At 40.3% G+C, this 27,941-nt stretch overlaps 1 protein-coding gene across 4 annotated transcripts in view; it reads right to left on the bottom strand.

Moving 5' to 3' along the window:
• The window catches only part of TTC17 (tetratricopeptide repeat domain 17), a 76,627-nt gene extending 54,526 nt beyond the window's left edge, over positions 1-22,101 (bottom strand). For all 4 annotated transcript variants that reach the window (XM_016197652.2, XM_016197653.2, XM_087821815.1 and 1 more), the window contains exons 1-5: positions 21,943-22,101; positions 5,909-5,998; positions 1,253-1,422; positions 496-607; positions 152-283 (exon numbers count right to left, since the gene is read on the bottom strand). In XM_016197652.2, the coding sequence (XP_016053138.2) occupies positions 152-283; positions 496-607; positions 1,253-1,422; positions 5,909-5,998; positions 21,943-22,101 (663 nt within the window). The remainder of the gene's footprint in view (positions 1-151; positions 284-495; positions 608-1,252; positions 1,423-5,908; positions 5,999-21,942) is intronic.
• Positions 22,102-27,941: the final 5,840 nt, after the last annotated feature.

Genomic DNA, 27,941 nt, shown 5'->3' with positions numbered 1-27,941 from the left:
TCCTTAGCTTGGAACTATACAGTTTCTATTAATGTAACCATAATTTAAAACCACTGTCTAGATACAAACAAGCTGGGCAGGAGTTTCCTGAGAGTAAAATATCTTCTGTTCACATAGAGTCTCCCGGCTCTTTAAGTCATTGATGACTTACCTTCTGCAGGCCTTCATGAATGAGATGACCTATGTCATCTATGTTCCTTCCTAATCTTTTAGATAAATATGTGAAGACTGGATCTTCTTTAGGTAGTAGAGGTGCAGAAAGATTAACTCTCTCTTGTACACCCTGAAGAAGAAAAGAATTGAAGAAAAAAAAGATTATAAAAGACCATAGTTTGGTATCTCATAACATTTATTTTGAAGGAATTTTAAGAAATACAAGATGTTTGTAAAATTATAAAGCTGTTTGGAAGGAGAGAAGAAAAAAAGAGTATTGATAAGCAAGAGACTAAATTTGTATAAAAAAAAAAAAAAGAAGTCCCACATCTCTCTACTTACTCGCAAGTGCTGGAAAGCATGTATACTATATGGAAGATCTAGGATTTTAGTGCAATCAGGTTGCTCAGGGTCTGGAGGGACAGGAGATTCTGTGTCTATATAATCTTCAGGGCTAAAATCAAGAGCAAGAAGCAATGAATAAGAAGAAAGTTCTAATTTTTCCCTAATGGAACCATATTCTCAAAACATCTCAACTTCACAACCAGTATTAGTCAACATTCATAATCTTTTCAGGTAGTGTTGTCAGAGTCAAACATTTTTGGAGTTCGACTTAAGATAAATCAAGAGAGAGAAAATAGGTTGGTGACAGAATGTTAAGATCAGGGACTTTTTAAAAACTAATATAACACTGCTAAATTCTTTCTAGAAATATTAAATCAATTTACACTTCTGTTGACAGCATCTCCATATTTTCACTAGTTACTAATTTTTAAGTATTTTTTTCAGTTTTGATAGATGGAAACTATCTAAATGTTTTAATTTACACTCACTTGATCATTACTGAGAAATATGTTTTCTACATGTTTATTAGCCATTTGTATTTCTTTTACTATAAATTTTTCAATTTTCTGCTGTGGTATTAAATGTTTCTAACTGATTTGTAAGAATTCCACACATAGTATGTACTTTGAACTTTCAAATTTTAATTAACTTACCTGTGACTGAAGCTTATTCTCATTAGAGAAATAATTTATTGATGTGGGAAAGGTCTGTTCAAGAAAACGTAATTTTGGGGAAGGGAAGAGAAGCTCCTTACCTGATGTCTTTGCTCTCCAGCGTTATGTAGGTGCCATCATACAGGTCCAGGTCCCCCAAGGGCACCTTGGCTTTGATGCAGTCGGGATCCTCTTTGTTATGTCTTTGTTCCAGTCCTGTGTCTCTGTCCTCATTCTCTTCTATGTGAATTTTTTGAGCAACTAATTGCTTCTGTTGAGAAGAAAATAACACAATGGATTTTCTAATACTACAGTCTAGATACCATGCAAGACAAAGGAGAATTTAATGTGCTGAAGAACTCCCAGAATCTTTTACGAAGGAAGTCAAGGATTCTGAACATGCCCTCAGTTAATTTAGTTGACATAAATAAGCCTCTCTAGACAGGTGAGAACAGCACTGAGATTCTGAGGCTGTCTGCTGGCAATGCAAAAACTGACTAATATACTGCAACAAAATGTAGATTATCTTAACTAATCAATCATTAATGAGACTAAATGTATTTCCAATGTTTATGAAATATTTTGTAAATTGACTGTTCAAGTTTGCCCATTTTCTCCCAGTAAGTTTTTAAAAAAAATTGATTTATAGGAATTTATGGAAAGAGTAGTTCTGTGCACTCATTCCCTATCATTTATAAGCACTACAAATACCTTCTCCCAGCTTGTAGCTTATCTTTTAATTTAAATGTCATGGTGTCATTTGCTGAAGAACTTTTTATTTAAAGATGGTCAAGTGTTTTTTTAACCGTGTTTTCTGTGTTACTTAAGGCATATTTCTCGTATGTACTGCATAGCTGGTCTAAATAACAAATCCGATCTGATCAGCTGAGTTTTAATCAGTGACTTTAATTTGCTTATTGTGATTGCTGATCTTTTTGGATTTATTTCAACCATATTATTTTGGGCTTTCTGCTTATCATTTTTTCTCTATTGCTTTTTTATCTTTTCTTGCTTGCTGTGTGTGGTCACACTTTCAATGTTCCCTCCCCTCTTCCAGTATCTCCTCTTAATTTGTAGGTTTGGAAACTATCTATTGCATTTGTTATTTTAGTGCTTGCCCTTCCTGTATTTTTGGTTAAATTTTTCGTCAGCAAATACTGTATTTCAGTATGTTTTAAAAGTAAAGCCACACCACCATTATCACATATAAAAAATAATAATTCCTTAATATCAAATATCTAGTTTGTGTTCAAATTCCCAATTATTTCTTCCTTCTTTTTAAAATACAGTTTGAATTGAATCCGATGAGGACAACACACACTGCAATTAATTGTCTAAGTTTCTTTTTTAAAAAAAAAAAAAAATCTTTGTTGATTTCAGAGCGAGGAAGGGAGAGGGAGAGGGAGAGATAGAAACATCAATGAGTCATCATTGATCAGCTGCCTCCTACACGCCCCTGACTGGGGATCGAGCCCACAACCTGGGCATGTGCCCTGACTGGGAATCGAACCTCAGTCTCCTGGATCCTAGGCTGATGCTCAACCGCTGAGCCACACCTGGCTGGGCTCTTTAAGTTTCTTTTAATCTACTGACTACTTCTCTAGTTTTTTTTTTTTTTTTTAAATCCTTGTAATTTATTTGTTAAAGAAATTGGGTCATTTGTCCTGTAGAGTTTGCTACTTGACAGGATTTTGCTGACTGCATGTTTGCATGTTCTAGGTTCATTTAACATGTCCCCATGTCCTCTGTATTTCCTGTACATTGACAGCAGAATCCAAAGATTCTCAACTTTTTTGTGTTGTGGACTTCTTTGGCAGTCTAATGAAGTCTACAGACCCCTTTTCAGAATAATCTTTTAAAACAAAAAGTAAAATAGTAAATTGACAAAGGAAACTAATTATATTGAAAAACAAATTATATTGTGGTTTCACTAGACTCCTACTTCTTTTGGCAAGACTACTTGAAAGGTGGCAATGTTCTTAAGTTTTTAATATGTCTGACCATCAATTTTCCAATAGGATTTTAATTTATTGTTTCTTTTACCTTCTCCTGAACATGACAAGAGTGTAACATGCTTTATCTAATCACTGATCATACCCCAACCCAACCACATACTGTTAACTTTATTTAGTTTTACTTCTTAAAGCACACACACACAAAATACTTAAATAAATTTAACAACTTTTTCACCAATGTTTTTACTGACCATTAAAATGAAGCTTTCACTGGGTTTACTTTTCTTCTTGCAAAAGTATACCTTTAATTTTTAAAAAATTGAGTGTCTGGTTAGTACACTTAGTCTTTGTATGTCAGAAAGCAGCTTTGCTTTGTCTTCACTCTTGAATGGGGTTTTAAAAAGTCTAAAATTCTAGTTTGACTGATTTTCCCTTAACACTGAGGTTATTCCTCCATTTTTTCCCCCTGATATCTAAGAAGCCTATCTAGTTGCCACTACTTTATTTATGAACTGTATTATCTAGTCTCAAGGCTTTAAGTCTGCACGTCAATGATTAACAAATTTATATCTCCAACCAGACCTTTACCCCTGAGTCCACACCTGAAGAACCAACTTCCTACTTGATTCCACTTAGACGTCTAATCGGTACCTCAGACTTAGCACACCAAAGCCAAACAATCACCGATTTCCACAAACTCCCCAATCCCACACATCCTTGTCTTCTCTATCTCAGCTAACATCAATCCATCCTTTCAATTTCTTGGATCAATAACCTCAGAGTCATCCTCTGCCACTCCTCATCTCTGTCTCTCTCTTCCCAGTCACTCCACGACCATCTCTGCTCTCTAACAGTTTTGGTTCTATCCAGTTCCCAAGTCCAGAAACAGATCTTATAATTTTGGTTTGGAGTTCCTACCTCAAAGTAGTATTTTGCCCTGAAATGGATTTCAGAAAATTGAAGATGCAATTATTGAACCATTGGATGGTTCCTCTTTTGATCACCACATTTTGTTCCGTCTTCCTGTTTTGTTTCCCCCAGACTCTTTTCATGAACAGAATGGCTCCATCCCAGTCCTCCAGCAGTAAGCCTGGCTCTCTTGCTTTATCTTGCATGGATAATTGCCAGTCCCCTTTACTCCTCAGCGCTGAACCACCAGACACCATAGTGTGCTCCTGACCTTGGAGACCAGCAGGTTTATAGCTTCAGACACTTTCTCAGCTTAGTGTTTCTGTTCCATTTCTGGTCCATGGAGATGTTTATGTTGCTCTTAGGCCTGGACACATTTTATTTTGATTTCTATTTTACATTTTATCTGTCAATGTTGTATATATGAAGCAAAGGGGTGTATTAAGTATAAACTCAATGCACTACCTTAACCAAAAATTAGTGGAGTCAACACTTTTCATTTGTATTTTCAGTGAGTTGGTGAATGGCTTGTCCCCTGTATATACTCCAATTTAAGTCTCCTTCTCTTTATATTATGTCATCCTGCCCCCTAAAAAATGGGATAGCATTAAACATACACAATGTCCCTACACATCTGAAAATAAAAACTATTTTCTGCACTGCTGCATCTTTTGAACACTGTGTTTAAAAAAGAACAGATCAAGCTTTCAGCATGAAGACTGATAAATATACCTACTGTCTTTGATTGCTAATATTCATTAAAATCAACACTTTCAAATTTATAAGTGATAAAACTGGTAGAAACAAGGTGAAAGGCAATTTAAAAAATGATAAGTTGTTCTAAAAGTACTGCTACCTACAGAGAGCTGGTTAATATGTGCTGAAAGCTCCTACTTCTTAATTCATAGAAATTTAAAAATACGTAAAATTATAACTATTCTGTTGATAGATGTACTAGTTTGAATTTATATAAGTGAAATTAGGGATTTTTACATAATGAGAAAATAAATGGCTACCCAGTTTAACAGGTATTCCAGCTTTTAAGCCAACAGACATGGTGTTTGCCTCTGGTTCTATCATAACTTGCTATGTGAAATCAGGCAATTCACTGTCTTTGGGTCTAATTGTTTCCTTCCCTCTAAAATGAGGATGATTTTCACGATTCCTTCTAGCTCTCAAGACTCTGACCTGATTTTTATTACTCTGAATAATTTTCTAAATCTCATCTTGCAAACTGGTTTACTTTTTCTACAACTTACAGTTCCCTTAAAATTTGAATTCAATTTGCACTGTAACTGTTAAGCAGGGATTTTCTGACGAAAACCCCCCCTGGTTTTTCAAATAACTAACAGTTTGCTATTAAGCAAAATAAATTTATGGAAATCAGTGACAGAAACAAAAAGGTCAGATCTTATTAGCACTCATCAAGTTTTCAAGGTGAAAGGTGATAAATGCTTTTCACCTCAATCATAAGAACATAAAATATCAAGACCCCAGTTTTTACTACTTGGGAGTGAACAAAAATTATATTTTTTACAGGGCATTAAAATCATTCTTCCTTTTCATATTTACCCAAGCTCTCCTTCCAAGAATATCCCCAGAGATTATGCCTCTTCATACCTGATGGAAAAACTTATACATGGAAACTCTGTTCAAGGATATAGTGAGTCAAGAATCAGGCATAAAACCCAGAGTAGGGTAGTCTGTTTTATTATTACTCAAAAGTTACTCTAATTAGATGTTATTTTAAAAAATAATCTAAAAGTAGTAAATTCCTGTAAAAGTCAAAGAATCAGGCTTAAGCAATAATGTGTTTAACTTTTTTTTAATACAATAGCTCCTGTGAAAGGCAATACGTGTCTCAGCTGCATATCACATGCCCAGTTGCCTTACCTCCAATTCTTTGAGGTAGTTAACTGTTGTTTCTTGTCTCATTAATATGACTAAGTCATGGGGATGCTTCAAGTTCATTGGTGAATCCACCTGCAAACAAGCAAGCAATAAATAAATAAAGCGCAAATTTCATTAACATTTGTTTGGATTAATAGTTTCCTTTAATGTGCTCTAAATTACTGTTTCATCCCCATTATAATCAGTGTTAGGTGCTCAGTAAAACTAAAGGAGTATTTCAAAGGTGGTCAGGTATAAATTTCAGCAAAGAGAATGACAGGTTTGACAGCTGTCCTTGAACTCCAACTTGAAAGCAAGCTCTTGAAGTGAATATTCTGACTTGACTGGTTATATGAGAAATATTCAACATGAGAAGTATTTGGCAACGAGTGATAAATTCCTTAAAAGACAATTCACACCTGTAATAATAAAAAGAGACTATCTTGTCTTATCACGTTCCATATCTGAACAGATTTGGAAGTAATTAAAGAAAAATACTAAAAGGACCAAGTTTTGAAAACTATTTATAGAAGCCATAAATGAAAGATAATATAAATAACCTGGAGATTTATTACTTACAAATCATGTTCTCTGGATCATAAACAAGTGACTATGTTGTTGAAGGTGTAGAAAGATGAACTCTCATGTGCTGATAGCAGGCTTATAAATTTATTCGTTTGAAGGGTTGACAACAGATATCAAAATGTTGTAAGTGTTATATACCCTTTGACCTGGAAATATAAACTCTAGGAAACTATCCTATAGCCATTCTTAAACAAGTAGGCAAATATATACAAGGATGCTCACTGTAACTCTTTTAGCTGAAAAAAGAAAAAAAAAAAAGAAAAAAGAAACAACCTAAGTTCATCAATAAGGAAATAGGGAAATCCATTATCCAATGGAATGGTATATAGAAAGCTAGGTCTACTGTCCTGCAAAGATGTTCAACATGTATAGTTAACAAAAAACAATGATTTTTAAAAGAAATTACATGTGTATATTTTTATAGACATAAATGTATACATGTCTGTGCATGCACAACAGGGGTGTCTTTTGGAAAGTGAGATGAGAAGTACATTCATGCTTTTACTTTATACACATATATTTTCAAATTGTTGGAATGTACACATAACACATTTATAATAAGGAAAAACAATTCACACACATACACACGCACCTTTTGGAATTTTAGAAAAATCTAAGACACTGGCCTTGGTACCTAAAGGATGAAATGAAGTTCCTGCTCTCTCATAGTGTCACATTGTCAAATTACATACCAACCCTTCAGGAAGTTCCACTCTGAGAAGAAACTATCTTTTTGTAACCTCTAAGAAATTGACATTAGCTCAACTAATTCATTTTAAAGCAAACTTTTTACATGCAGAAGACAGCCTTTTCTTAGACCTTGGTGAATATGACGGCTTTTTAAAAAATTATTTTAAAAAGAGGGGATAAGAACAACATACAGTAAAGTTGGCTTTAATAATATACACTGTAACAACTGGACAATGTTGACTAACTACAGACAGAACTTACCTGCTTTTGCTTATTCTACCGAATCAGAGATGCCAGAAGAAAAAGAAATGCTAGTCCTGAGTAACGTCCAGTCATACTTTCATTGCAATGATCTGAACCACATAATTATCATTCTCTAGTTATACAGTTATCATCTCCCATGGTCTTGCTTTTAAGGTGAGATCCCTTCACTGCTCCCTGGCCTTCCCACTATATTAAAATTTACATTAAAACTGGATTCTGAATTTAAAAGGCACTAAAAATATAACAGCAAGGCCTATACATGACCACCCAAGCTATAAATCTCTATTAACAATCAAACCTAACAAAGGCCTACAAGCAAAATGCTAGATTTATCTCAATAAGAGGTGGAAAATGTTGCTTCTCCTTTCAATAGCAGTTAAACATATTCCCAACAGGCATGTGTGGGTGGGGTAGGGAAAGCTACTATAATAAATTGAATATGGGCCAATTTAAATTTGAAGCCCACCAATCTTTTCTACAACATGGTATATTACTTGTGATATACTATAGCACACCAAAATTTTGACAGGACAAAATGTAAAGGCTACAGCCAGTGGCCAGAGTACAAAAGAGTTATACATAAGGAAGCCAAAGACAGTCTGCTTACTTTACAGATATTTCTGAAGAGGTGGCTACTTAGTACTTGATTTTATATTAAGTATTTTTCAATGAGGATTTTTAGAAAACAATTGGGGGAGGGGGAATGAAAGTGGGAGCATGACATTCCCATTCCAAAACACCTAAGCAGTCTGATTACCTGATATTTGGAGAACTGTAAGAGGAATGAAAGAATGAGACAAATGAAGGTTTACATGAGAGAAACATTTAAAGTATACTCTTAGTTTTAGATTAAAAAGATACTAGATACCCAGGGTTTTATCATATTTGAATAGCAAGGGCTTGGCCAACATTAAAATATGAGGAAATACTTTTCATTTCCTTGAGGCTTTTAGTTCAACAAAGATACAGCAGCTAGAGGAGGTATGAAGTGATTAGCAGAAGGAAGGAAGGGAGTCCGCTGACAGCTGTGTTTCTCTTTTTACATGGCAGCAAATGACATGGACCTTTGCCAGGTAAGGGTTGGCGGCAAATGATTTATAGCCTGGCATATATTTTTATTGAGGCATTTTCAAGTTCTTAAATTATAAGAGATGATGATTATCCTTGGCAAATATCAATCAGCTCAAATTTCTCTCCTTTCAAACACCCCTCCTCCTTAGAAGATTAAAAATACCACACCATTCACTCAACCAATAAAGGTTTATTAAGACTCTGAACCAGGCCCTCTATGAGTCAATATCTGGAACCTTTGTACTCCTATTTTATACACATTGTGAAAGGAATGGTAATATCCTTTAAAGCCACCTGACATTTAATACATCATATTTTATGAATGGTGGTTTCTAGCTGGTGGACTCTCCGGGGTTAGGAAGAGGTGAAATGCTCAGTCTCTGACTCCACTTGTTCAAGCCAGTGTTGCTGTCACGGCCTTCATGGTGATACTGCAACTCCAGCTTTAGACACGGTAATCATTAGAGGAATTCTGCTTGGGGCTTGACTTTTTACAAAAACAGCCCCTCCCATGCTCCCTTCCCTTAACATAAAAGAAGCCTAAACCTTGTACTTTCTTAAAACAGATTTGAGGAACCACTAGGACTCCTACCTCCTTGGTTGGGGCCTTAGTCAATAAACCTCTCCTTAAAGTGTTTTTGAGTTTTGGCATTCTGAAGCTTTCAGCACAGGGTCTCTGGAGGGTAACAATTATTCTCTTCTTGTGTTTTCTGACTTTTTCTACAGGAAACACATATTACTTAAATATATAAAGTATTTCTTTTTCTTTTTGAAAGTGCTACCTACAGGTCATCTTATTAAAAGGAATCTTTAGAGCACTATGCAACATGTATTTTTTTAAAAAGAACTGTAATGACAAGTGTAAGCTCAGGTCTGAGGAACAATTCTGTAGCTTTTCCTTACATATTCATAGAGAAAAAGTTCCTCTCACAGACATGGGGCCAGGCAAAACACCTCAAAAAGGCAACATCTATTGTATTTTCTTGTTCCTTACCTCCCTCCCCTTAGATTTTTACCCTGATCTTAAATCTAGTTCACTGCCATTTTCAAATGATCGTCCAAGGAACCCTCACCTTTGTGACCCCATCAGGCTAATACAGTAGCAAGGAAGATGCGTTTTAGGGGGTCGGGATGAGGAAGGCCAAAGAGCCTGCCCCACTTTGCATGTACCTTCTTCCATGTCTTGAGAAGTGCAAGTTCACAAAATTCCAGTCTAGCCTGAGCTCTTGAGAGGGAAGTACATGGGCTAATACGAATATAAACAGATCTTTTACTAGAAACATTTACTTGTATAAGATCAATAAAACACTATTACTATAAACTGTCGGGTTTGGAAATATTTTTGTTAAAGATGACATTTTTGCTTTTGGAGTACTTGTCCAGTATTTTAATGAGAAATTAAAAGCCAATCTCAATTTTGTAGGAGACTAAGTTATCAAAACTAAAAATAAACTTTAAATAAAAATACTGAATCTTGCCCAGCTGGCGTGGCTCAGTGGTTGAGCATCGACCTAGGATCCAGGAGATTGCAGTTCGATTCCCGGTCAGGTTGTGGGATCCATCCCCAGTGGGGGCATGCAGGAGGCAGCCGATGAATGACTCTCTCATCACTGATGTTTTTATCTCTCTCCCTCTCCCTTCCTCTCTCTGAAATCAATAAAGATATATATATTTTAAAAAAATATTGCATTCTGACCATCACATGAATTTTTATGGCCTTATATCCTTATTTAAAAGTCTTACACTCAATTAGATTTTACCTTTTATTTTCATAGTTCCTGGAAGACACAGTTGTACATGCTTAAAGCCACATAAAATCATCTAGGTATTTGAAGCATATTATATAGCTATAACCTGGATTTGGATATGCAGTGTTGCAGCCAATCACGTGAGAATATTCACATCAACTAATCACCATTTTCCTGACTGATAGTCAAGTTAATTTTTCATTTTCAACATGAACAACTTCTAATAAAATTACTGTTAGTCTAGGTTTTCTGATTTATGTAACCTAGAACTACACGAAGTCATAATGAATAAAGTAGACGATTTATAATTTTACAAGGAAAGAGGGTGAAACACTGGATCAGGACACTAGAGTTACGGACATTTATCATTCCAGTAGTTATGAAAGTCTTGTAAACATATACAGAAACATCACAGCTAAACAGAGTTGTTTTATATGTAACTCAGAAGTGACTCTCATTCCAGTAGCAAATATTTATGAAACACAGAACAATGGTCTAATAGATATGTCCATGTCCCAATCCCCAGAATCTCTGAATGTTAGGTCACATGGCAAGAGGAAATTAAGGTAACTGATGGAGTTAAGGTTTCTATTCAGATTATCTTAATTAAGATAGAGAGTAGAACCTGGATTATCCAGGTAAGCCCAATGTAATCACAGGGTCCTTAAAAGTAGAATAGCTATGTCAATTATAATTTTAAAAATTAAAAAATACTTAAAAATAAAAGCAGTCAGTTCTATAACAGCAACAACAAAAGTGGAATAGGGAAGTCAAAGAAAGAGATGTGATTAAGGAGAAATGGTCAGAGATGCAATGTTGCTGGCTTTGAAGATGTAATAAAAAGGGGCCAAGCCAAGAGGAAAGGAATGTGGGTGGCATCTAGAAAAGGCAAGGAAATGAACTCTCCCCTAGAACCTCCAAAAAGATACATAGTTCTACTGTCCCCTTGATTTCAGTGAAATATGAATTGGACTTCTAACCTAACCCAGAGTTGTAAGATGATAAATTTGTGTTGTTTTAAGTCGCTCAGTGATTTTTAACAGCAGCATTAGAAAACTAATATAAGCCCTCACTAAGTATCAGAAATAATACTGGACATAATCGTGATTAATAAGACAGGTGACAGCTTGAAAGTTCTTAGTTAGATGGGTGCTGTAGATTGAATTGTGTCCTCCTAAAATACATATGTTGAAGCCCTAACCTCTAAAGTAATGGTAACTGGAGAATGGGCCTTTGGGAAGTAATTTGGTTTAGATGAGGTCAATGAGGTTGGGCCCCTCAGGATGGGATTAGTGCCCTTATAAGAGGCGACACCAGAGAGCTGAGCTTACTTTCTCTTTCTCTCTGCCCTGTGACAGCAAGAATGCAGCCATCTGCAAGCCAGAAAGAGAGCTTCACGGGAATCTGACCATGCTGATCTTGGACTTCCAGCCTTCAAAACTGTGAGAAAATAAACTTCTGTTGCTTAAGCCACCCAGTTGATAGTATTTTGTTATAGCAACCCAAGCTGAGGCAGATTTGTTAAACAAATATCAGAAAAGGGACACTAAAATCAGTGCCAGAAATGGAATCTTAGTAACTTTATCATTACTCAGGTGATAGCAAACTCAACAGCCAGGAAATTCTTGCTATTTGTGCTAGAAATTGCTGCTCTATAAAAGACACAATCAAGTTTTACTTGATTACTCATCAAAACATTAGTAGTATCAACTGGGGGGGGAGGTGCGCTTGACTAATTTCTTTTACTGCAATCCCAACAAGTGTGAGATAAGCATTAATGAGAAAGGTTTAATTTTTCTATGGAGATAACAAAACCAAATTGAAGGTTGCTTTTTGTTCATACTTCTACTTATGGCTACAGTACTTCAGTGAAGGGCAATGGATGAAATACATGGTCTTTCACTAGAATTGGATTATGAACAAAGGTTTTACAAATTCCAAACACTGCTGGGTATTTTCAAACACTCTGGATGCAGTCCCTTAGGAGGACAAGTGGGCAATATCTAAGGAAATTAAATATAACGCATTCTCAGAACCAGGAAATTCCATTTCAAAGAATTCATCTTACAGACAGATATACTCAGTATACTCACGAAGCACTCAAAGATATATGTATGAGCATGCAACACTGCAACATTGTTTATGATGGTAAAAACCTGGAAACAATCTAAATGTCCCTCACTAGGGAACTGGTTAAGTAAATCACAGAATATCCATACAACTGAATACCATAGTCTTAAGGTGGAAAGGGTTAGCTTTTTATTTCTGACATAGGCAGTTGTTTCAGTCTAATTAAGTGAATAAACGATAGTTGTGAGACAAAATGTTTCCAGCTGCATGTTTAAATCTATATATGTGTTTGCAAATGAGTAGGAACGTTTGGGAAGAATACACAACTACATTCTGTGATTGCTTCCAGAAAGGTTTGTGAGTAGTTACAAAACTTCCACTTTTCATTGTATAACATACTAAGTAGCTTGAAGATAACTTAGAACGATGAGCATGTATTTTATAATTTTAAGTTCAATTATAAAATTGAAAAAAAAATTAATTTTGGTATTTGTTTTGCAAATAAAACTACAGAATTGTGTTGTCAGTAGCAACGTTTAGCACTGCAGGAAAGAAAACAGAGTTTAGAATCAAAGCTGGGCTTGAGCTCACATTCTGCACTTCTCACCCACATGGCTACCCGCATGGCTACCTGCATGGCCTTGGGCAAGGAGTTTAACCACTTGGCAGAAACTTCTTCACTCAATAGAGAGATCTATACCCACAATTTTACTGGGTCTATATGAGAATAAAATGAGATAATATGAAAACACTTGGTAAAGTGTTCAGTGAAATACAGACATTAAGTTGTTTTTATTACAGTAAAAGTTTTCTGTTAAAATCCTAAATTAGAGTTTGTATAAAATGTAAACTCTATGAAGGCAGCGCAGTATCTCCCTCACTGCTGTATTCCAAGTATCTGACAAAGAAGCCATTCAAACATGTATTGAATGAGTGAGCTAAGCTGGCCAAGCGTTAATGGGCACACAAAAAACACTCAGCAAATACTTGCACAAATTTGACCTGACTCCATTTGGCCACTTTTGGCAGGTACTCTATCTACTCCCTTGAGTTTACTAAAAATTAATTACCCATCTCAACTCCCCATTCAAGGTGGAAAAGACTGACTGTTGGGTTCCCTCCCTCTTGCCAGTCACCTGGTTTTAATGAAAAAATAACTAAGTACCTCAGAAGGAAAGTGAGGACTGAAGTAAGATGTTAGTAAAAAATGCATAAGTGGGCTCTTTTCTAAAGTTAGATACATGAAGTAGTTACTACTGACTAAACAAATATGGGAGGCACAATATGATCTGTCCAGTGTGAATGCCCAGTAGTATGTCTTGAAAGCAAATATATACTTTGGCTTGTATAAAACTGTCACGACCTTATGGATTTTTAATAGATCCTTCTCTTGTACATGTTTACATTAAAGAAGTTTCTTAATATTAAGTGACTTATCTAAATTTATATATGCAATTCATTTAATAATGCTACAACCTCAAATATGAGTTCTTTGAGCATATCATAAAAGGTATGTTAGAGAGGTAATATATCCAAATACCCACAGGAAAGCAGAATATCTGAGACACTGTTTTACAATGCTGGTTCTGATACTACGTTTTTAGAGAAGTCTTAGGTTGCCTACACCTTTTACTCGTAACAGGGAGAATGAAGGAATTGGTCTGTTTCCTTTAACGTAAATGCAGGTTTCCTCCTCCAGACTACTAAGATGGTGGTGGGCTTTCAGTCGGCTGAAATGACGTGCAAGAGATACAACAGGTATAAGTAAGTAACTGCTTGCTCACAGACATGCACAGGCTCTCTCTTCCTTTCACTTAATATTTCCTGAGTTTATACCATATGTCAGGCACTGTTTTAGGCCCTAGGTTATGTTCTTGTAGAAAGACAAGCAAAAATATATAGTGCCAGTGGAGCTAAGTGGAAATGCTGAGTAGGCAGTTGGATATATGAGCCTGGAGTTCAGGGAGAGACTGCAGGTATGATTTGGGAGTCCCCAGAATATATATGGCATTTTATGCCATGAGACTGCATAAGATCATCTGGTGAGCACATGTACAGAGGGAAGGAAGGGGGGCATCAGTGTTTAAGACGCATGAAGAAAAGGAGAGAATGAGAGGTCACGGCCAAGGTTTAAAAGGAAAACGAAGAGGGTGGGTCCTGGAAGCCATGTAAGAAGTAGTTCAGTAAGGTATGAGGACACATGCTGGCTTGCTAAGAGGATGAGTTAAGATGACTCAGAACTGAGCACTGAATTTGGCAAAATGAAAGGCCCCAGTACCTTGACAGGAAACATGTGGATGAAGGTCTGATTGAAGTGGGTTTAAAAGAGACCTAGGCAAAGACAGGGAAGAGTCGGTGTGCACAGTGACTCCTTTGAGGTGTCTGGCTATAAAAGAGCCACTCAGCTGAGGAATTCCCTTTGCTTTTGCCACCACGGAGTACAGCTGAGGTGCCGGTGCTGTCCACACCCTGCTCCCTACACTGTGGAGGGCAAGCTGTTCTACTTTTTGACCTGACAGGCTGGCAAGCCCTCTTTCCTCCCGGTCAGACTGCCTCCTGCCTCCTCCACCACTGCTTCTAAACTGCAGCAACTGCTGAGCCCACAGTGGATCCTCACCCTCAGCAGGGCAGCTGCCATTTCTCATTATCTCGCCTCTGCCCCTTCCGATTCTTTTTTCCCTGCTTTTCTTGTTTTGTTTGTCACTATTTTCACGTCTCCTGTTGCTTCTCCATACTTCTTGGTGTCTGAGCAATAAAGGGGACTTTCTGGATGATAACATCAGTGATGAGATGGATGATTCCCTTGCACACACAACCTGATCACAGCGGATAGGCAGGAGTAGTCTCTGACACCTAGCTCTTCTCACCCGTGTCCAGCACCTTTTCTGAAGGCCAAGGGCTGACTCCTGTGCTTCGTTCGGACCATGGTAAATTCCTAAAAGGCAGGAACCTTTTCTCTCATTTCCTTACATCACCCAGCCAGCAGATACTATTGTAGCATATGTGATTAAGCACAGTGAGAGACGGTGGGGTGCAGAGAAGATGGATACAGCCACTCCCTTCATGGAGCAGGCAGTCGTCTAACAGGGCTTTTACACAAGTGAACAGATGAAACATGGTAAAAGCTTTCCTAAGGGAATACAGGATGCTCTGAAAGCACACAGAAAGAACAGCTTATCCAAATCTGGGCATTACAGGAGCTTTCCTGAGAAGGTGATGTTGAGGTTGTGAAGAGTCTAAGTGAGCCTGATTGGGACCTCTTGGGGGGAGAACATATGCAAAGGCCCAGAAGCAAGTGAGAACAGAGCATATTTGGGGACATTGACAAAAGTTAAATATAGCCAGGTGTATATGCATGTATATTCTGGAGTGAGGGTGGGGCACTCAAGGATGAACAGAGATAAGGCTAGACAGCAGGGAGGGTCAGGTCATAGACATGTTAAAAAATTGAGACCATATCCTGGGATATGTACCAAACTGTTAAAGGTAGTTTTCCTTGGGGAATGAGAATGTACGGAGGTAGAAGGACTTCGCTTTATACTTTAAATACTCTCCAAATATTAGATATTTATTTTTACAATGCTGTGCTTTACTTTTGTAATTCAAATTTTCATTACTGAATCACAGTAATGATAGTGGCTACGGGAGGAAGTAAGACATAATTAGAAAGGAAAACTGAGGATGTTGGTAAGGAGTAAGGGAAAGGAGAAGTGAAAGAATACGACAAGATTTCTGACATGGACAATTGTGTGGATGGTGAATGGTGGTGTTTCATTAAATTTGGGAAAATAGAGCATGACACAGGTGTAGGGGTAAAATAAGTTGAGATTTGGTCACATGAAGCTTGACATACCTAAGGACAGTCACATGGAATTAGAAGTTTATATAAAGGCCTTGAATCTATAACTCTGGAGAAAAAATATGAGTTATAGACAGAAATGTGGACATTCTCGGCATATATATGGTAACTTAAGTCCTCAGGAAGGATGAGATTGCCCAGGTATACACAAAGAGTAAAAAACAGAGGCTGGAACAGAAGCTGGGGGAAGAACAAGGTACAAAACCGAATTTCTCAGAATAATCTGTGACCCATCTGCATCACAATCTCTGAGGAGTTTGATAGAAATGTAGAATCTTTGGCTCCACCATCAACCTCCTGAATTAGACACTCTGGGTGGCCCAGGAATCTGTATTTTAGGCAAGAACCCAGATTATTTTTTTGCAAAGTAAAGTTTGAGAACCACTGATCTAGACATGGAGAAAGAAGAGCCAAAAGTAAATAAATAATTTTTAAAAGAGCTGTGCTTTGCTTACTGCTAAAGAAAAAAAGAATTTTGTGTCACAGTGGCCACAGGAAAAGAGCTGGCAAAAATGTAAGCAGTCAATAAATACTTGTTCAATAAATAATTTGGAAAAGTACTTAAAGTTACACTTTATCTCAGTATATTTCCAAGTTCCTATTAGTACTCTACAATATAAACAAAGTTAATACCTGGGTAATTTATAAGAAGAAAAATAACAGTGGGAAATACCTAAAAATAATGGACTGAATAAGAATCACTTTGATGCCAAAGTCTAGGACAAACCGCAAAGGGTTAGCAGGTGCCCAGCAAGTTAGTGAATAACCACTGTGCCTCTCAGTTCCAAGTAAATCCCTGAAGTGTATAAACAAGGAAACTACTCCATGACAAAAAGATGGGTTGTTTTGAAAAGCTCTGAAAGAAAGCTGTCAGCTTCATGGCACTATATGGATGCTCTCTCCCAGATTAACCAAATTACCTTAACGTGTGACCAAAATTAAGCCACTCTTTTACTTATAAGCACTTAAAACCAAGAGATAAAGATTGAGTCTGGCACGGCCAGCATGGCTCAGCGGTTGAGCATCTACCTAGGATCCAGGAGATCGTGGTTTGATTCCCAGTCAGGGCACATGCTGGGGTTTTGGACTCAATCCCCAGGAGGGGGCAGGCAGGAGGCAGCCGATCAATGGCTCTCTCATCATTGATTTTTCTCTTTCTCTCCCTCTCCCTTCTTCTCTCTCTGAAGTCAATAAAAACATATTTTTTAAAAAAAGATTTAGTCTGTCTAACTAAATGTGATAGCTTTTCTTTAGGTCATAGCTACTGAAATAGTTGCTTATCAAACAGTTCTTTGCCAAGGCTGCTAGGCTTCAGGACATCATTTTGTCAGAAACCTCATTTGTTTTGAGCAGTTACAAGGATCAGCACTCCAAAGACATCTGTTTGGTAGGAGGCAAAATGATTAAGTAACCCCCAAACTAATTCACACCTTTTTGGGACCCTCCTCTGACCACCCGCCCCAATTTGAAGTCACTACAAACATGCTGCAGAGGTAAAGCAAACTGGAAAAGAGAAGATACTTCCTTCATTTTTCCCATCTTTGCTTTTATTTCTATCCCATCATTTGTAGGTGTTACCAGAAGTGGGGAGGCTTCAAAGTTACTGACTGCAAAGTGCTCACTTGTATGCTCCTGCAGATAAATACATTTTTACTGATTGTTACGACTAAATACCATTCATCAGCTGCATGACTCTGAATGACTTTCTCACCTGAGTTGTACGAAATATTCTTAAAGAATTTTTTCAAATCTAAAATTCTATCATTCTAAGATTGGAGGAGAGGGAAACAGTAGCTAAGAAAATAAATGTCATAATGTTATAAGAGAGCTGAAAAAGATGATACTCTATTTATTTAAATTTTCAGAGCACTTAGGAAGAAAGAATTCCCAGAGGCAATGAGTCCAGTGCTAGCTAGTAGTACACCTCTTGATTCAATAAGGGTGCAAGAAACAAGCTGGTAACATTTTAAGAGTCCATCTGTTAGAACAGGGTACATTAAAATTTTCCACAGAAATGATGTGACACATAGTAGCTAGGCTCTTAGGCTAATTCACAAGTTTATTTAACTTCCAATGCTACTGAATTGCTATATACTTTTGATAAAAATAGAAAATAGAGGTTGCTACACTAGTAATTAAGCAAAAAGAACATAAAAAATGAAACAAAAAATGTTTATCTTGAAGCCTGTTCTTCACAATGAAGTCAACCAAAAAAAGATCCATTGGCCTTACACACACCATAGATCCTCCTAGTGACTAGATTATAATAGCCCACTCCTCAAGTCCATGGACTCCAAAGGACCTCCGCTTTAAATAACATGAGAGGGTCTAGTTTTCAGGTAAGGGGCACTAATGGTTCAGAAGTATTCCAAAGCCCAAAGCTGGGAGAAAAACAGAGAGCTGCAGAGGATAAGGAGAGGAGAGGCCTTTTTTTAGATATCCCCTGAACCCAGTGGGAAATGAACTTAGTGACCAGAGCATTCTCTTCACATCTCAGCTCCAGGATTTCCTGGACAATGCTCCTGGGAGTTCAGTGGCAGCTCAGTAAACATGGAGCCTAAAAACCCTGAATGATATGCTTCCTAGCTGGAGCAGGGACTGTGGAAAGAACAATTTCCTGAGCTGCCATGCCAAGTACTAGACACCTGCTACTGCCAGAAGCAGCTCCAGCTTTGATTGTGAGGAGGCTGCCTGGAGGAATGTCTGCTTCCTGGCTCTGACTGAATCCCCATTTCAACCCCTTTACAGATCTAGGGCTTCCAATATAGATGCATGTTCACAAGTCTGCAGTCTGTAACTTGTGGGGGCCTATCTTTATCATCTGCTAAGCCTAGAAATAGAAACACCAGATGAATGTTCATCTCTTCTCCTGGGAAGGACTACTTACTGTACTTTAAACTTCAACTATAATGATGGAAAATGTCTCTAGTTAAGTCTGTATTTTGGGCAATTCAGAGTTTTAATTCATAAGTACTTCTCCACATTCACTATGAAAACGATGACCTATTATATCTCATGTAAACAGGTTTAAATATCAGGTGAAGAATTTCAAAAGGTATTTGTCACTCTAGTTTTCTAAGATGTTATTTCAATTTGCCCTTGGTCTTTCCCCTGATATTAGGCAACTTTAAAACGGAAAACATATTCAGATAGTATCACCAAAAACAAGTAACAAGGAATTTGGAATGTCATGTAGGACACTACATATATAAGCTAAGCTTTTAATTAACTTTATTTCTGAATGTATGAATAGATCTGCAGTATACTCAAATCTACATACTAAAGGAATCTTTCAGTTCTTTAATAAGTATATCCAAATGTGATAATTAATCACAATTATAATTGAGGTTTGGATTCTGCCTGCATTCAAATTATTGCTGGAAGGGCAACATGGGTAATGCACACACAGCTATCAGAGTGGAGCTCAGAAGCTGAGTGTGGTATCAACTCTTTATTTATACGTGCTCCTTTTTTCTCTGATTAAATCCAACTTTCCTTCCCTAGCCTCTTATTGTTACAATACAGTCACCAACTTTTTTCCCGGTATAATTTAAAAAAAAAAATTTTTTTTATTGATCTCAGAGAGAAGAATGGAGAGGGAGAGAGAGAGAAACATCAATGATGAGAAAGTTGTCATTGATCGGCTGCCTCCAGCACGCCCCAGACCAGGGAGATTGAGCCCGCAACCTGGGCATGTGCCCCAACCGGGAACCGGACTGCAATCTCCTGGTTCCTAGGTCGCACTCAACTGCTCAGCCATGCCTGGCTGGGGCGGTATAAATGTTTATGGTTGCCCAAACTTAAGTAAATGCTGTGTAGCAAAATATTGGAAAAGGCAATGAAAAGGATCATTTAAAAAGGCACATAGCAAAGAAATCTTGCTTTCCTAACTGTGAGCCTAACGAATTACTGCAGGGGTGACTTGGCAGAGAATTCTTTAGATCTCTCCCTTTCTGAAGCAACCCATACCTTTCCCCACTAAAGCATATATATCCAATGTGCAAAACGAAGGAATTTGTTAAAAAAACAAAAACCAAATCAGATCCTACTTCCCCATGGCCATGTTCAGCATAAAAGTAATACATTTCTACCAGCTTTCACTTTTCAGATGGGCTACTTTCTCAGCTGAGTGGCAGGACACCAAAATGAGAAGGAGAAATCAATGTCATGGAGTATAAATAGCTGTGGCCAAAAACAATACTGCAGAACAGCCAATGGCAGAAGGAATCCCCAAATTGCAGCAAGAGGGAATTAATCCCATGCCCCCCTTCTTGGGGGCCTCAGGGAAACCATGGTCAGGAAACAAAAGCAGGCTGGAAGTAGCCAGGATTGCCATACCATTCCCCATCTTTCCTCAGAGGTGAACCCGCAGGCTCTTCTGGGGTTCCCGGAGCACCTATTTATTAAATCTCAGCTGCTACGCCCATGAAAAGGGTTTTTTTTTTTTTTTCTAATTTAAGTTACGCATAGAGAACATGCCACCGAAAAGGAAGTCAGTCTTTTCTCAGACATGCTGAAAGCCACTCGCCAATACCAACGCCGGTTTTTAACTATCTTGTTGAACTCATTCATCAGACCTGAGATAAAACGGGCACCCCACGGCTAAGCTAAATGTGAACCGCACCCGACACAAAAGTAAACCCCGCACTGTGTTCCTACCACCGTCTGTCACGCAACTCCCGAGGCCCAGGCACCGGGCTCCGTGGGTCCCACGCCCGGGCGAGGCCGCGAGGGGGATGCGCTTCACTTTCTAATCCTCGGCCGAACTTCTCAGACCGGCTTCAAGTGCTGAGCTCGTCACGGTGCCCAAGTTTCTGCAGCAGACACAGGCGCACACGCGCACACACACGCGCGCAAACACACACGCGCACACACACGCGCGCAAACACACACGCGCGGGGGCACACGCGCGTAAACACGCTCACGCACACACACGCGTGTGCACTCACGCACACACGCGCGTAAATACGCTCACACAAACACACGCGTGTTCTCTGGGCGTCAGCAGCCGCAAAACGCAGGCGATCACAAAGTTATGTAAGGGAAGCAGGAGTCCGCTCGGGCGCCGGAGCCCGGGAAGCCGCGCGTCCTCCGGGGGCCGCGGCGGCTGAAGAGGCGCCGCCAGGACGGACGCCGCAGGCGGCGGTGGCCGCGGGAAGCTGCGGGCGGCCAGCGAGGCGGCCCCGAGCGTCGCTTCGCGGGGGAGCGGCTGTCCGCGACGAGCCCCTGCGGACCTGGGTAACGGGAGCGGCTGAAACCGCCGGGCGGGCGGGCCGGAGCCGCCGGCGAGGGCGGACGGAGGGCGCGGGAGCAGCAGAAACAAGCGACCCCGCCGGCGGCGCCCGAGCTGTCACCACCCGCGACCCCGCGCTGCCACCTGCCTTCTACTTCCTCGAGGAGGGCCAGTGACGCGTGGGCCCGAGGCGAACCAGAGGCAGCGACAGGCAAACCGAGCTGTGGTCTCTGAAGCCCGAGCACGAGACAGCGTCCCCGGGCCCGAACCCCCGCGGCCGGGCGACGCTCCCCACGCGGCGCGCGCCCCAGGGTGGAAGCCTGAGAACTTGCAGGCGGCCAAGGCCAGGGCACAAGTGGGGTCGGGCGGCGCCGGGGTCACCCGGGCCGGGGCGCGGGGACCGTGGGAAGGGAGGCTGGGGGCGGGGCCCCGCGGAGCCAACTAGCCGGGGGTCTGGCCGGGGAACCCCCCCAGGGCGAGGGCCGGCGCGGGCGGACAGGCGCGCCCCAGCCGCTACCTGCTGCTGGATCTTCCCGTCCTCCGTGACGACCCAGTGCGTGGTGGCGAAGGCCCCTCGAGCCGCCATAGTCAGCAAGGCGGAAAGGCTGAGGAGCCAGCCTGGGCCGGAGCGCGGTGGCAGCTCGCACCGGCCGCGGACCCCTACTGCCGCCGCCATCTTGCCCCCCCGGCCGGGCCGCTCACACCGGAAGCGGAAGCGGGCCCCCGCCGCCCGCCATCTTGGGGAGGTCGGCGTTGGAGGAGGAGGAGCCGAGGGGCGCTGCCGGCTGACGACCGGCTTAGTCAAGCTCGGTTTGGATGCCCGGGAGGCGCGCCCGCCCCGCCTGCTTTCAGGTCGAAGACCGCTTATTTGTTATTGATTTCCAGCGCCCGGTCCGATCTCGGAGAGTGGGAACCAGAGGAAGAGGAAAGTGAGGGAGAGGAAAGTAGTGTTTTAGGTGGAGCCTCTACGCCGAATGAGAAGCCTCGGGAGTGTGTGGACACACACACTTTAAAATAAAACCTTGGTTTTTCTCCTATTTAATTTTTACTTCTAGTTATGTAGAATAGTTGAGAAAAGGTATGCTTTCGAAGCCCCTAAGGGAAGAAATGTACTATCTTTTATTCTTCAAGCCTCAACAGCAGTGGAAGCTTCAGCATCTGGCGGGGGGTTCGTCTAGGGCGGCGCTGTCCAGGAGAAATACCGCCTGAGCTGCGAGCCCCCTGTGCAGTTTAAAAGAACGAGTGAAATTACTAACATTTTGTTTGACCCATTATGTACAAAATATAAGTTCAAAATGAAGTTAGTACAAAATAGATTTATACACTAAATCTTGGAAATCGGTGTGATTTTGTTTACAGCTCATCTGCATTCGAACTGAACGGCCTCCTGTGCTAGTGGCCGCGTTGTTGGCAGCAGGGGCCGCGGTCGGTCGGAGGCCCGGGTCTGGAGACCAGCAGTCCTGGCGCCGCTGGGAGCTTAGAGGAGAGGAAAGCAGCACATTCTCGGTCTCCCCGGTCCTGTCAGCGTCCGCTGCCTCCTCAGTAGAGTCCCAGGTGACTGGTATGTGCGCGCAAGTCCGAGCAGCACTTCCCTCGAATGAACTGACCGGCAGTGCGAGCCACTGGCCCCGCCTCCAGCTTCGCCTTGGATAAGGTCGTTTTAGGGGTTTCAGGGCCGCCTTCTAGCTTCGTGTGTCACTGTGTCTTTAGGTTCATTACGCTTTTGGCTTTCTCTTTGAGACGAGGAGAGTGAGAATTTTGCCCCAACCCTTCCCTACACTAGTCTATTGCAGGAAAAAAAAAAAAAATTGCCAAGTGTTTAAACATCACTTCATGCTATGGAAGCAATCACTGCACAGCGGTGGTTTCTTGGGCTTCCCGAGAGCAGCTTTCCTTGAGGACTGGAGTAATGGACATTCATTTTATTAAAAATTCATGGCTTACCTGCTTTTGTCTAGCTCGCTGCTAGACATTGGGTATGGAAATATGACCACTGAGCAGTCTAGTGGGGTGTTAGTAGGTTAACAATGGAAACGTAAGATAATGGGCACATGTGCAGAAGAGAGAGCAACCAACTGGGTGAGTAGCTTGGAGCAAAGGTGCTGATTCAGCCAGAATAAGCAATAAGTGAAAAGGTGAGATTGGTTGACAGGTTGTAAGGGTTTCTTATGTGTCATACCAAGGAGTTTAAATGTAGGTAGTAGAAATGTTCCAAAGTTTTGAAACAGAGGAGTGGCAAGTGATGAAGCCCCTTTGTCCTCAGAATCTTATTTTAAGGCATAGAAGTCAACCTCTTACCTGTGTATAAAGCTGCCAAGCAATGCTAATCATCATCATCTAACATTTATTGAGTGGTAATGTATCCTGGGCACTGTACAGACATAGTTCCTATTAATCTTTGCTAATTTAGCAAGCATAGGCTGGTTAAGTAATTTGGCCAAGGTTGTATACAGGTCATAAGCAGCAGAACTCAGATTTGAGATCAGATCTACCTGACTCTAGAACCTGAGCCTGGATGAAGGATGGTGAAGAGTTTGAGAGAAGCCCCAACATCACATATTGTACCCATCAGCAATTTCTTTGACACAAGTTAACCTGTAAAGGGGCAGAGTCATAGCTTCTGTAGCTTTAATGTACCACCCACCTCTATTTTCCCTAAATAATTACCCTTGTCCTTTGGGATCCTGTATTAGTTTTCTATTATGTAACAAATAACCACAGATACAGCAGCTTAACACACATGTAACTCAGTTTCCGTGGGTCAGGCGTCTGGCATGGCGTGGCTAGGTTCTCACATGACTGGTATCAAGGCTGCGATCTCATCTGAGGCTTGGAGGCCTCTTTCAGGCCCTCTCAAGTTCTTGGCAGGATTCAGTTCTTTGCCATTGTAGGACTGAGGTCCCAATTTTCTTGCTGACTGCTGACTGTGGCCACTGAAAACTTCAAGGCCACCCACCATTCCTTGTCACATGGCCCTGTCGATATGGCATCTGTTCCTTCAAGGCAAGCAGGAAAACCTCCACTGCTGGAATCTCTTGACTCCCTTCCATCTCTGATCTCTAGGCCCAGATTTAAAAGGTCCACCTGGATAATCTCTTTTTTGATTAATCCCAAATCAACTAATTAGTAACTTTAATGAAATCTGCAAAAATTCCTTTGGCCATATCACGTGATAAATCACAGGAATTGTATTCACATGTTCTCCCCATATTTGAGGGAGAAGACTTGTGAGGGCAAGGATCGTTGGGGGTCATCCTAGAGTTCTGCCTGCACAGGTCTGACTGCCAAATCTGCCCCTCTAGTCTTCACTGAACTGTTTGAAGCGTCACACGGTAACACTTAGGAGGCACTTCACTCATCCTGTTCCCTGCCTGAAATCCTTTCCTTGTTCTTCCCTTTCAAACCTATTATTTAAGGCGCAGCTCCAATCCCAGATTGTAAAAAAGCCTGCCAGCTTCTATTTGCCTCTTCTGATTTCTGCCACATGAATATTGCAATTAATGCCATGTTACTTTGTGATATTGTTTGCACAGTTTGAATAGCTAAACTCTTGAGTAATTCTTCATTCACCTAGTCAGACTATTAGCGTCTTGAGGACAGGAAACATCTCGTATACAAGTATGTTTTTATCTCCCATAAAGCTTCCATAGACAAGCAGTTAGTTTGCTTAGTTTGTTAGCACCTCCACCAAAGGTAGCTTTCCCATTTTATGTGAATAAAACAATAAAAAACCTTTACCTGAGTAGAATTATTGCTACTTATTTTCTACACCCAGATAGATCACCTGTTACCCTTATTTTATTCTAAGACTTGGCATTTCTTTTCCCTTTTTAATTATATGTCCTCTTTTAGATGCTTAGATAAAACCAAAAAAATATAAGATGGTAGTTGAAAAAATTTTGATCTCTAAATTGTAATTTAATTCTCAGTTGAACAAATGATAGAAAAACCCATAACTGCATTTAATTTGGTCTTTCAACATAAAGTATTTTGGCAAATAGATCTTTTATTTACTCATTATAGATTATAGAATTTTTGAAGCTAGGAATTGGACAATGATAAAATGATTTTTCTGGGCTTTCAATTTCCTCCCTTGGGCCATTTTATCTGAAAGTTGCAAAAAAATCTCTATACTGTTTATTCCTTAGCAAAGAATACTTAAGATATAAATATCTCGGAGAGAGTTAACATTAGTTTCAATTCTGTTAATTTATTATCTTTTGCTTCATAGTCAACTTAAATCTTAGTGGCTTAAGTTTTAAAACATGATTATTTTTCATTGTTTGTGGCTGGACTCAGCTGGGTGGTTCTTCTCTTCCTGCTGTTGGCTAGGGTCATTCATAAGGCTGCATTCGGCGGATGCAGCTGGGGCTGGGGCTGGGGCTGGAATGTCTCTAAATGGCTCCTCTCACGTGTCTAGTGCTTTAGCTGGAGTGGCTGAAATGGCCAGGGTGGCTGGGCCTCTCTCTCAGTCAGGGTAGTTAGAGGCTTCTTACAGGGTGGCACAGGGCTCTGAAAAAGTGAAAGTAGAAGCTGCCAGGCTCCTTGAGGGCCATGCCAGAACTGGCAAAGTGTCACGCATTCTGTTGGTCAAAGAAAGATTCAAGGGGAAACAAACAGATGCGTCTTGAGTGGAGCAGCATGTTTGAGCATGAATGGAAGGAATTACTGGTTTGTCTCAGATCTTATTTCTAATATCAGCTCTTTACGATGACCAGAATTTTACTGGATTTTCTTATTTGTGGTTACATTAGTTTTAGGGAATCAGTGTACAACTTCTAGGAATAAGTCTACAGTTTCTTAGTTTTTTGATAGACTTGTTTCAACTACCCTTGCTAAAATTACATTTCACTTGCTGTTTTCTACCCACCCAGAACTGATTTGAGCTCCTCCTATAGTTTCTAAAACGGAGGGTAAGGATAGTGAGTTGAGGAGCACACAGGTGAATGGTTGAGTCTAGTCCAACCTGAAGGATCAATCAGCCAGATGAAGGGGGCAATTGTCAGGGAACAGTACTTTTCCAGACAGAGGAAACATGCCTCAGTATCTGAAAGAGCCTGGTGCCCTTTGAGTTACTGAAGGTAGTTCACAGTCAGAGCAGATGAGGAATTTAGGAGTTGGGTCAAGATGAGGAGCTACAGGCTTTGAGACAACCCCTTCTCTAGCAGGCTGGCATTCTCAAAGCCAGGTGTTCTGTAGGTTTGTTGCCTTGATCTCAAATGCTGTTCTTTGAAATCTTCATTAGGCCGGGTCCAAAAAACCATCCAGGTATCAGCTGCAGTGAATTCCTCAGAGGCTTTTTCCAACCATTCTCTGCTAGCTCTCTTACAGATTACCCCGAGTGCCTCAGTGTCCTCGTAACACTCACTCACTCTCTGAAATCAGCTTACCAGGCTCTGCATAATAAAATGGAAACTCCATGGGTTTGCCTGACTTGTTCCCGCTGTATGTCCAGAGCCTAAACACTACCTTTGACTTACTGAAAGCTTACTTTGTACCAAACACTGTTTTGAGATGCTTGGGGTTATCAGTGAGCAACATGCAAAAATCCTTACTTTGTGGCATTTTAGCCATATTACATTCTCCCAGGGGAGACAGGGAATAAACAACATATAAGCAAATTATATGCTCCAGAGAACAAAGGGTAAGTGGGATCTGGAGTCTTGGCAGGATAGAAAGGGGCATTGCAATATGAAATAGGATTCCTTGAGATCTTTGGGTACATGAAGGAAATGGAGTTAGGCAAGCAGACATAAGGAAGAGTGGCTAGAGGGAACGGCTAGTGCCATGATTCTGAGGCAGGAGTGCACCTGCCTAGCCTGCATGAAGCCAAACTGACTTGAGCAGCGTGGAGGGGAAGAGTAGCAGCTGAGGTCAGAAATGAAAAGCAATGGCAATATTTTTGATTTTTATTCTGAAATGAGGAGCCACTGAAAAGCTTCAAGTGAGAGTAGATGTCTCTTTGCTGCTGTATTTACAACAGACTATAGAATCTAGTGTAATAGCAGGAAGAATTGGGAGGTTACGGTGAAACTCCAAGAAATGGACACAAATTTGTCAGTCCTCAGTATATGGATGGTATTAAAGCCACAGGATGTGACCACCAAGGGAACTTACCTTGTTCTGATCCATTTCAACTTTAGCTTTAGAACACTCCTAACCTTTGGTGCTGCTTCAGGAAGACTTTTTCATAAAGGCTGGTAGTCAAGAAGTTCCAGCTTGCTTTGCATATTAACTTGAGGATGGAAATGTTTCATGATTTGGCAAGTATCTGATGTTTTACTTTGATTAGAACCAAATCCTTTTTTCAGAAGAGTGTATTAGCTTCTAAAAATAAATCCAAGGATGAAAATTAAAGATAACTTTTAAAGCTGAACTTGAAGGCAGAGCAGTAGCTTGTCTATCTTTGTATTTTCATGGTCTGACACACTGCCTGGCACATGAAGAGCAATCAATAAATGTTTAATGAATATCCAAGAATCTGAAGATATAATCATAACACATCAAGACACAAAA

The sequence above is a fragment of the Miniopterus natalensis genome, chromosome 11, assembly GCF_054644295.1.
Source record: "Miniopterus natalensis isolate mMinNat1 chromosome 11, mMinNat1.hap1, whole genome shotgun sequence".
Lineage (NCBI taxonomy): Eukaryota > Metazoa > Chordata > Mammalia > Chiroptera > Miniopteridae > Miniopterus > Miniopterus natalensis.
The sequence above is the reverse complement of the archived record's forward strand: the minus strand, read 5'-3'. Positions and strand labels throughout refer to the sequence as shown.